We start from the raw sequence: 10,485 nt of genomic DNA, 5'->3' as shown, positions 1-10,485 counted from the left end.
TGTGGGGTATGGCATCAGCAGCAATTTTGACGTGGAGATGCCAAGAAAGCTAAGTCTCCTTCTGTCTTAAAGATCGCTCTCGCCCGTTTCTCACAAGGCGGGAGCACGGGCTTTGTTTCTCATGGCAGTCTCACACTCTACAGCAACTGCAACCATAATTGTTTTTAAAAAATAGAAAAACTGGATGTATATTTTACATTATCGTGGTGAAATGCACGATAATAGCTTGTCTTGTGACAAGTTACCGCAAGTGCCAGTGTGGTGTGGGTGTGGATGTGGAAGGGGCCGATTAGCGAGTGCGTTAGCAGCAAACAGAGCGGAATGTGCCTGACTGGCTGCCGTAGAACTGGCAGTTGCTTTAAATCCAGCAGGTGAAACAGCAGCTCGTGCAGGTGCTGGCGTTCCTGGCAACTGTGATTAGCTGCATATTGACATGCACGAAGCGGGGTAGCTACCGCACCGGCGATCCAAGAAAAAATATCAAGGGCTATCAACACTGGATAAAAAGGATAATATCTCACTGAGGAGATCAGTCCACAAGAACAACAAGCGAGATAACACTCACTGCACCGTTTTCTGGGGAACCAGACCCGGCATTGACATTTCCCGGTCCCCGAATACCCAACGGCACCTGTCATGCACCGTCTCCTCCAGTTCTAGACCCTCGTCTCTTCGACAATTGAACCGGCTGGCTGGAGGGGGGCGTGCCTCCGGCGGCTGGGGCTTCGCCCCAGACCCCACGGCTCTCTCGCTTCGCTCGAGTCGTGCGTCGAGGGTCCCGTATCTCCTGCGAAGCAGGAGCAACCAGGGTCTGGGGCGGAGCCCCAGCCGCCGGAGGCATGTGTCAGGAAAGAAAAAGAATGTCTTGATTAGTGAGAGTACGATTTGGCGAGGTCGAGAATTTTGCTGTTCTCGTAGATTTCGACAGCAGGTTTGCTGGAGTCGGTGGGCGGGTCAGTTTTGAGGAGCTCCAGGGCGGATCTGGCGACATCCACGCCTTTGGCTGCGCTCATGGGCGAGATCTTGGTGAAAACGGTGCCGTAGACGAGACTTGTGAACTTCTGCATGACCACCTCGCCAATGCCGTGAGACACTTCTCGTTCGCCAATTAGCACACCGGGACGTAAGATAATGGTTCGTGGGAATTCAAGGGCAATAATGTCTCGTTCAATTTCGCCTTTCATCTTCAAATAAGGGATCATTGATCCAGCAGACGAGCCGGCAGAGGAAATGAGGACATAGGTTTTGACGCCCTTTTCTTTGGCAGCTTTGGCAGCAGCGACATTGAGATCATGGTCGATTTTGTACTGGTTTTCAAAACTGCCAGCAATAGCTTTAGTGGTACCCAGACCCGAAAACATCACGTCAGGGGTAGATTCCAGCTCAGCGATCTTGTCAGGCCATTTCGAGGTATCGGGGTCGAGAATATCCGACACCTTAGCAGACTCGACACCAGTGGAACGTCTACCAATGGTTTTCACAGACGAAATGAAACTGGCTTTGGATTCGGCACTTTCCTTCACAAAAAGCTTTCCAACCAGGCCGGTGGCGCCAAGAACAATAACATTCAACGAAGAAGGAGCCATTGTGCAATCAAACTCTTAGTTAGCAATTAGCAGTGAAATATAGTGATAGCAGAGCAATAGCAATAACAATGGCAATTGCAAATCAATTAGCAAATATAGTGTATCAAATAGTCAAAAAAAACAGGTCTGTCAGATCAAATCTTATCAGGTCTGTCAAGCCAAGTCAAGTGAGATCAAATCAAAACAGATTGAATCAAATCAAATCAAATAAATCAAATGAAATTCAGATCAAATCAGATTTTGCCAAATTCAGTAGCAACTTCTGGAACCCAAAAAAGCGAATAAACCAAAGGAGAAGCCAGAAATAACTAAAATCAGATCGATGTGGCGATGCAGATCAAACTGATGTAGATGATATGATCAAGATAAAGGGGTCCCAACCGCTATCTAACGATAATGATATGATCACATGATCTGACAGAATTGATAGCCCTGAGATATATCATACATTTCGATTTGCCGCGCTGGCGGTTAGATGTGCATCTTGGCGACCGACCACCGATATCTCAGTCACAGAGGAGCTTCACCAGATCCACGAGCATCAGAACCACATCATAAACACATTGATCTGGAAGAATATTCGATCATAAATGGCCACTATCAAGCAATTGATCGCGGGCATCAAGCCAGGCGAGTGCTACTTCTCGTATGAATTCTTTCCACCCAAAACCAAGAGCGTAAGTGTAGTTCTTCCTTGGTTCTTTCCTCAGTGAGCATGAATCATGTCCGATCCCATTATCGGTCCAATTCCGGTTGATTCCCTCAAAACGAGTTGTCGGATCCCCAAGAAATCTCCTCTCGCTTCGCTCGAGGAGCCACGGGGTCTGGGGCAGAGCCCCAGCCGCCGGAGGCACACCCGATCCCCGACTAACAACCCCAGGGAATGCAGAACCTGTCGCTCCGTTTACAGCGGATGTCGAAGTTAGGCAATCTGTTTGTGACAGTGACATGGGGAGCCGGTGGTTCGTCAGCACAGAAGAGTTTGGAGCTGGCAGGGCTGTGTCAACAGGAACTGGGTATTCCCACTTGTATTCATTTGACATGTACGAATATGGATCGAACGATTCTGGATGGAGCTTTAGAGCGTGCTAAGGAAATGGGCATTCGCAATATTTTAGCGTTGCGAGGAGATCCTCCTCGAGGCAAGGAGTACTCGTCAATTGACCATGAAAAGGAAGGCGGTGAGGATGACGAGGTGGAGTTCAAGTATGCCATCGATCTTGTCAAGTATATTCGTGCCAAGTATGGAGACTATTTCTGTATTGGAGTAGCAGCATATCCTGAAGGCCATGTCGATGGTGTTGATAGCAGTGACCAGAATCCCGATAAGGATATCCCATTTCTAGTTGAGAAAGTCAAGGCCGGAGCAGATTTCATCATTACTCAGTTGTTCTATGATACACAGAAGTTCCTTTTATTTGAACAGAAACTGCGTGACCATCCGTCTCATGTATTTGATAATATTCCTCTGATTCCAGGACTGATGCCTATTAATACGTACTCGTCGTTTGTTCGAGCCGCCAAATTAAGTCATGCCAGTATCCCACCTCAATTGACAGCTCGTCTTGATGAGATTCCAGTTGGAGACGATGAACAGGTCAAGCAATTCGGTGTTGATGTGGTTACTGATATTATTCAGAATCTCATTATTGGATCTCATGGCAGAATCCGTGGATTTCATTTTTACACCCTTAATCTGGAAAAGTCGGTAGCTCTTATTCTTGAGAAGAGTGGCTTACTTCAAGTTGATGATGAAGACGAGTCTGGCCACACTACCGGCTCGACTGTTGATTCTAATGACGCTGTTCGTAGAGGTAGTGCTATTGTAGAAGATGAAGAGCTGACCGTAGCTAATCTGCACCCAGGTCATAAATCTGTATCTCGTCGTCGGTCGTCGTTACTGACTCATAACAGGCTTATTACAGCTGATTCAGATGCTATTTCGGGCCCATTGAAAGCAGGAAAGTCGTCTGAATCGTTGAAAGATGATTCTATTTCAGAGAAAGAAGCAGGAATCAAATCGTCTCAAAGCAGCACCACCAACGATGTTTTGGCTATTTCTTCAGGAGAGGGTGATCTCGGTCGTGAAGCTACATGGGACGACTTTCCTAACGGTCGATTCGGTGACTCGAGGTCACCTGCCTACGGAGAAATCGACGGATATGGTCCCACACTACATGTAGATCCCACCAAGGCACTTAAACTATGGGGATACCCAGTCGATATCAGTGACATCAACAACCTCTTTGCACGTCATATCCGCAATGAACTAGATATTCTACCATTCTCAGACCAAACACTAAGTGCCGAGACTGCTCTCATTCAAGAAGAGCTATTACAACTGATCAACAAGGGATACCTCACTGTAGCATCTCAACCTGCTGGAAACGCTATTAAGAGCACCGACCGAATCTTTGGATGGGGACCTCCTGGCGGAAGGGTGTTCCAGAAAGCGTTTGTCGAGTTCTTTGTCAGTGACGAGGAGTGGCAGAAACTCAAGCCCAAGCTCGACTCGCTCGGAGACGGTACTCTTTCGTACTACGAGGGAACCTACGAACACGACAAGATCCAGCACACGAACCTTACACCGGGTTCGTCCAATGCCGTCACCTGGGGCGTATTCCCCAACCGAGAAATCCTCCAGTCCACCATCATCGAAGAAGAGTCCTTCCTCGCGTGGCGAGAAGAGGCCTTCAGCATCTGGGAAGAGTGGCGCAACCTATACAAACCCAAGACCGCCTCATACGACCTACTAGACCATATTTATAAAACATACCACCTGGTCTCTGTCGTTCACCACGACTACTTCGACGAGTCGGCCCTGTGGAATGTTTTCTAACTGTAGATAATAGACTCACGAACTTCACTATGGGGCCACGGTGCCTCTGGCGGCTGGGGCTCCGCCCCAGACCCCGCTGCTCCTCTCGCTACGCTCGAGTCGAAGCGTCTACGGTGCCAGGATCTCCTGCGAAGCAGGAGCTACGGGTCTGGGCGTAGCCCAGCCGCCGGAGGCATGACAGTTGTAATATATATTGAATAAGTTAAGGGGGTATCAGGATCAGTCGTCGAGGTAGCGGCGAGTGTTGTCGCAGATGGTTTGTAGCTCTTGGACGGTGAAGGTGAGTTCGAGCTCGAAGCACGAGCCTTGGTGTTTTTGGAAGTCGTCGTAGCAGTATACTTTGGACTTGTCGTCTGTTGGTATCAGTCGTGATATGTAGCAGAGACATGAGCAGATACAGCATTCGTAGCTGTCCTCGTCGCAGCCGTTGATGGTTCGCTTTTTGTGGTCGATAGTGTATGAAGACAGATCGGCTAGTTTGGCCTGGTTCTCAGTTTCTTCCTTCAGCAGCTCGAGAAGTTGAGGGTATAACCATTCGGCAGTCTCTGGTTGGGTGCAGGTTGCAGCATTGCGAATAAGGATCTCGTCATGTGAGAAGATGGGTGACTTCATTTGTGATTTGTACGACTTGACGGCTGCTTTACCGTAAACAAGCCAGTCTGGAGGTGCGTAGTTGACTGCTTCGTTGAAATTGAAACCGTGGTTGAACCCCGCGTGATAAGCATTGGGGAATGTAATAACAAACTCCCCTGGATGTTGGTCGACAACATAGACGGGAATGCCCATCTTTTTTATCGTTTCGGGAGAAATCATCGTAGCTCGCTGGAACAGGATATCTGGCTGCTTTTCAAACAGTTCGGGAACAAGCTTTTTACTGGCCTGTTCAAACTCATCACCATGGCATCCTGGTATACCGTACCATGTCTTGGTATCACCAAGATGCTGGTAGTTCACTGAGTATGTATAATGGTCTTCACTGTGCCAGCAGAATGCCGAAAACATCATTCCCACATATGCCCAGGGAACTGTAACTCCAGATATATCCGACTTGAGTCCTCGGAAAAGTGACATTTTATTGAGTGGGAAGTTGTTCAGGTTCCATGGATGCTTGGCATATCTATTGAACGGATCTTTAGCAATCGAGGGGAATCCCGAGCCTTTGGTGTCACATGGGATATCTGCACCGTATTCTACAGCGATTTTGCATTTAGGGTCGTTGACATGGTGCCAGAAGTTCTGTTCTACCAGACACTCTACTACAGCTCTATCTTCCGGATCGACGATTGGTAACTCTGTCTCCATGTATGTGTTCTTGAAATCATTAGCCATTTCCTGGAAACCAGGCAGGTCATATTCTCCTCCTACATCAAAATAAAACTCACCGGTTCCGACAAGGCATTTAGGACAGTACCAAGATAGCACTTTGGTGTTGATTGCTAGCAGTGGAGAGAGACACCTGTCATGATAGTGGCAGTCGCATTCCAAGCAAACAAGAGCAGATGTGGTTTCAATCACTTCGTCGTCGCACTCTGGACAGATATCTACTTCGTCATCTTCATCGTCTTGGCCATCTTCGTCTTCTTCTAAATCAACTTCTTTGTATTTTTGTTTTGGAGTTCGTGTTTTAGAGCTGCGGAACATTCTGCCTGTTGGTGGTGGAGGTGTGGAATTAGACATTGACGTGGAATTAGATGTAGATACTGAACCAGGGGAATGGTGGTAAATAGTATCTTTATAATTAACAGCAGTAGCAGTTGAGCGTCTCTGACGGCGTTTCGAAATAGGCATTTCTCCCTCGTTGTCATCCTTTCCATTCTCAGTGTTGACTTCTCGCAGTCGTCGTTTCGAAGAAGCTTCTGGAGGAGGTGATAACGGTAGTCTAGAAGCTGCTATATTAACACCAGCAGTAGAGTTGCCCAGTAGTGACGAGTTTTCTCGTTTAACATGAATTTCGGGAGAGGGCATCAGTCCAACTACCGGCGTCAGACCACCCTGATAACTCAGTCCATACTTGTTATCTCTAGCATCCACAGGGAAGACTGTATCCGTATCAGAATTCAAATTTCTGTTGTTGCTCATGTTGCTGCTCATCTTGATTCCTATATTAGCAATATTGCCCATACTCGCTTCTAGAGGAATACCTCTCGTAACTGTAATGATACTAGCAGTTGAAGAGGGTGGAGTAATAAGATTCCGACTAGGAACTACTGGAGTAGATAGTCTTGATCTCTGTTTCGAGTTCCATTCGCTTATATACGCATTAGCCTCTTCCTTCTGGTAATCCAAAGAGCCCGACCGCACCTTAGCAGTCTTCCTCGCTTTCGTGCTCTCGACATAAGCAACATAGCGCTCATAAGGCAACAGATATGTATGATACAGCGATTTGACATACTGGGCAGTAGCGATATCTGCAGTAGTGGAAAGTTCCAGCTTGGCACATACCAACGGCCATAGATTGCCGTCATCTACAGCTTTATGTCCACCTAATCGATGAACAATCTCTTTCAGGTGATAATAGTACAAAACTCCATTTCCTACGGCAGGATACTTTTCCATGGACGTCTCATTGGACATGTATATAGACCGCTTATTCGAGTTCATATTAGACACATTAGACCCAATATCCGACATTTCAGTAGACATCTCATTAGACCCCTCATCGAACATCTTATTCGGCATCTTATTCACACTGGACAATTCACTATTTGAACCCGCATGACTACCTATACTACCGAACAGCTGATGGAAATGAGCCATTCTATCAGCCCAACCCATAGTCGATCTGGTCATGGCACCCATAGTATTCAAAGTCTGTTTACGACATTCGAAGTTGAATCCACCAATATCTATAGCAAATTTGGGATTCCATTTTTCTGGCGCAACCACCTTGAGAATTCCGTACTTCTCTCCCAACTCATACAATGAGTTTATGTACGAGTACGGATCCTTGAACTCTTCGATGGTAGGATACAATACAGGAGCTTCCTCGAGATTAAAAGGTCTCTTCTCTTTCTTCACTCCAGAAATATTACATGACTGACTCTTGCATTCGACAGAATCCAGACCTGGAATTGATCCTAAGTGAAGGCACATTTTGAGCTACTACAGAGCCAGAATCCAGTACATTCACACTCCAAACCTGGTACAAAGCCAACGGAAATGAAAGAATCGAGGAGCAAATAAGTTTAGAAATAATAATAACAACAATAAAAAATCACAATAAATACAAAAAAAATAAACTTTCCTCGAATTTGAATACCCAGCTTTTGACAACCGCCGGAATCGCTCAGTCTCAGACCTAATGCAAACGGCCCACACGTTTATTCGGTGGGATTTTCTGCAAAACCTAATAACGAAGATACGCCTGCCAAATACAGTTCATAAACCGACCAATAAAAAAAATTAATTTTCTTTCAAACTCGGCAAATATCAATAACCGCAAAACCCAATTAGCACCGCACGATCGAGCCACGGCCTTTTCTCGACGTCGAAAACTTCCGTTTTAATCTTTCCACTGTCTCTCTTTCAGGCAACCGCCGCCCGACCTCGAATCGCTTTGTGACAGCCTCTCCTCGGCACGTGATCTGCGATCTCCAGGGTCCACTCCCAGGTGGTTTCGGGTCGGGTTTTTCCGCCTCGCTTCGCAGAGAGGGGTGTGCCTCCGGCGGCTGGGGCTCCGCCCCAGACCCCGCTGCTCCTCTCGCTTCGCTCGAGTCGGCCGTGGGGACCCTTGCAGAGCTTGGACCCTGTGGACCCTGCATGCGGTGACTCCCCCACGCCCGACTCGAGCGAAGCGAGAGGAGCAGCGGGGTCTGGGGCGGAGCCCCAGCCGCCGGAGGCATATCCCCGTTCGTGGTCTAATAGATTATATTACGGAGAGGAGGAGTCTAGAGTTCGAAGTCGTCGTCGTCGTCACCGTCGGTGCCTTCTTGGATCTCGGTAGCAAGCTCTTTTTCGCGCTCGCGGGCTTCTTCGGCGGTTTTGAGGTCGACTCGGTGATGGTTGAGGAGGTAGCGCATGGATTTGACCGAGTCATTGTGCAGTGAGATGCAGAACTTGATTCGGTCGTGGAAGGTGTTTTGCGGCTCGGTTGTCGAGTAAATGTCGAGAACCTCTTTGGATTGCATGTATCCCTTTTCGTGGTCGATAGTGGCATCAATGACTCCGTCGCGGATCGCTTTAGCCACCACGTATTCAGCCGACTCCTCAGATCCAAGGTTCAAGCGAAGACAGATATCCTTCAACGAGATCTTGGAGTATGTCAGACTCATAATACGAATGCCGGTTTTAATCACGTTCTGGCGTAGTCGCAAAACAAGTGTGTATGTTCCGTCGGCTTTAAGTGCCTTTTCGTGCTTGTTAAGCGTCTCGGAGAATTGAGCCAGATCGCCGATTCGTACTGCCTTGGCTACATCGAAATATGGAACCAATGACTTTTCCAGCGTTGGTTGGAAGAAAATCGATCTGTCGGGAATGTCGCCCATCAGCAGTTCCACAACAATGCTCAGTTTATTAGCTGCCTGTAAAAACCCAACTGCAAGTGATGTTTGTGGAGCCTTACGAATAGCAGCAGTTACCTGCTCAAAAGCAGACGAGTAATTGAGCTGGATAGCGTTGATTCGTGCCAAATAATACAAGTATCGGGCACCCAGAGCGTTGGATGCTGCCGACTCGGGGAAACTGGTCTTGGCTACAAGATTAGCAGCTTGAGATACTTTATGAGAAGCAAGATAGTTTCGCAAAATCAAAGTGATTAATGAAGCTTGAGTCTCTAAATCGTGGCGCAAAGTGGCGGTACGCAATGCCTGAAGCAGAGTAGAAGTGATACTAGTGAACGAGCTGGATCCCTGCAATTCGGCAATACGCGAGTAGTAAAACCATAGTTTAGCAGCCAAGTAATCCAAAGAACGACGGTTATAATGACGTAGTTTGTTAATTGAATGTTCTGCCACCGACTGGATGTATTGTAGATTGGCGGGTTCGGTAGCACCTTCCTGGTTCAACAACCACACAATCACCAGCAATTGCAAGAAAATATCCACTTCAGGAAGAATCGTTGATGGAGGTTCGTTATCACTGGCAACCTCATCAACTGCCATTGACTCGGAATCAGCACCACCAGCAGCTCCCTCGGCATCTTCTTTGTGATACTTCTGAACTGATGCTAGAAGGATCTCTTTTGAAGAGTCGGTGGCTGGATATGTCGATTCAATCACTTTTAAAAGTGAGCCGGAATCAACTCTCTTTCGCAATGCCGGAAGTCCTCGAAGAACACGAAGTGTGAACCGCGGATCGAAGTTGGAAACTGCCTTCTCCAGATACGCAAAGTTGTGTTTTATGTCATCAATCACCAGCAGGGTACTGGGCTCTCCAGCCTCAACATTTTCTCCCTCTGCCAGTCCTCCACTGGTCTCTACATCCACTGCTGGCTTATCACTCATATTTATATCTTCAGTCATGGCGAATCGATCGAATTGGTTCGAATTTTCTCTTGTCACGTACACAGAGGCAACCTGCTGTCTGCTTCTTCACCTGTTGATTACGAACCGGTCTCCAGGCCTCCACGCAAGTCTCACTCATGCGGCGGGTGCGGCGTGGGAATTGGTCGGGGATGGCTAGGCCTCCGGCGGCTGGGGCTCCGCCCCAGACCCCGCTGCTCCTCTCGCTTCGCTCGAGTCGGGCATGGGCGTGTCCAGATCGTGTTTTGAGGAGTTGTTTTCTATTGCTATTGAGTTTTGGTGGATTTAAGCGGATTGGTTGTAAAATTGACCCAGTTATAGTACACCTGCAGGGTCTAAGATCTGTAGATTACCTCTTGTATTTTCATGAAAATAGTATATAAACGACTGGATTTTTCTGATAGCACACCAAAAAGGAATTTACTAATTGGCAGGGTGTTAATGACAATGGTATTTCGTTTTTTGGATTATTCCAGCTCAACATCGACTTTGCTGTTCAATCTTGGTTCTCAGCTTATCAAGCCTTAACAAGCCTCACAGAGTCAGCAATTGCTCTGGAAATACAATTGAAAATACGCAAAGTATAATTTTCACTCAATGG

General features: G+C 47.3%; 4 protein-coding genes across 4 annotated transcripts; 1 reads left to right on the top strand and 3 right to left on the bottom strand.

Annotated features, from left to right (window-relative positions):
- Positions 1-869: 869 nt before the first annotated feature.
- FMP52 (Fmp52p) lies at positions 870-1,586 on the bottom strand (the record flags this gene model as incomplete). The annotated part of the gene is made up of 1 exon (XM_018882673.1): positions 870-1,586. One exon carries the CDS (start codon positions 1,584-1,586, stop codon positions 870-872), a length of 717 nt encoding a protein of 238 aa, XP_018734938.1.
- Positions 1,587-2,469: 883 nt separating this feature from the next.
- On the top strand, positions 2,470-4,425 carry MET12 (methylenetetrahydrofolate reductase (NAD(P)H) MET12; the record flags this gene model as incomplete). Its single annotated transcript, XM_018882672.1, has 1 exon — positions 2,470-4,425. One exon carries the CDS (start codon positions 2,470-2,472, stop codon positions 4,423-4,425), a length of 1,956 nt encoding a protein of 651 aa, XP_018734937.1.
- Positions 4,426-4,644: 219 nt separating this feature from the next.
- JHD2 (Jhd2p) lies at positions 4,645-7,518 on the bottom strand (the record flags this gene model as incomplete). Its single annotated transcript, XM_018882671.1, has 1 exon — positions 4,645-7,518. One exon carries the CDS (start codon positions 7,516-7,518, stop codon positions 4,645-4,647), a length of 2,874 nt encoding a protein of 957 aa, XP_018734936.1.
- Positions 7,519-8,312: 794 nt separating this feature from the next.
- Positions 8,313-9,884, bottom strand: RPN3 (proteasome regulatory particle lid subunit RPN3; the record flags this gene model as incomplete). The annotated part of the gene is made up of 1 exon (XM_018882670.1): positions 8,313-9,884. The coding sequence occupies one exon, from the start codon at positions 9,882-9,884 to the stop codon at positions 8,313-8,315; it is 1,572 nt and encodes a 523-aa protein (XP_018734935.1).
- Between the last annotated feature and the right edge of the window lie 601 nt (positions 9,885-10,485).

This window comes from Sugiyamaella lignohabitans, chromosome A (genome assembly GCF_001640025.1).
Source record: "Sugiyamaella lignohabitans strain CBS 10342 chromosome A, complete sequence".
NCBI classification, from domain to species: domain Eukaryota; kingdom Fungi; phylum Ascomycota; class Dipodascomycetes; order Dipodascales; family Trichomonascaceae; genus Sugiyamaella; species Sugiyamaella lignohabitans.
The sequence above is the reverse complement of the archived record's forward strand: the minus strand, read 5'-3'. Positions and strand labels throughout refer to the sequence as shown.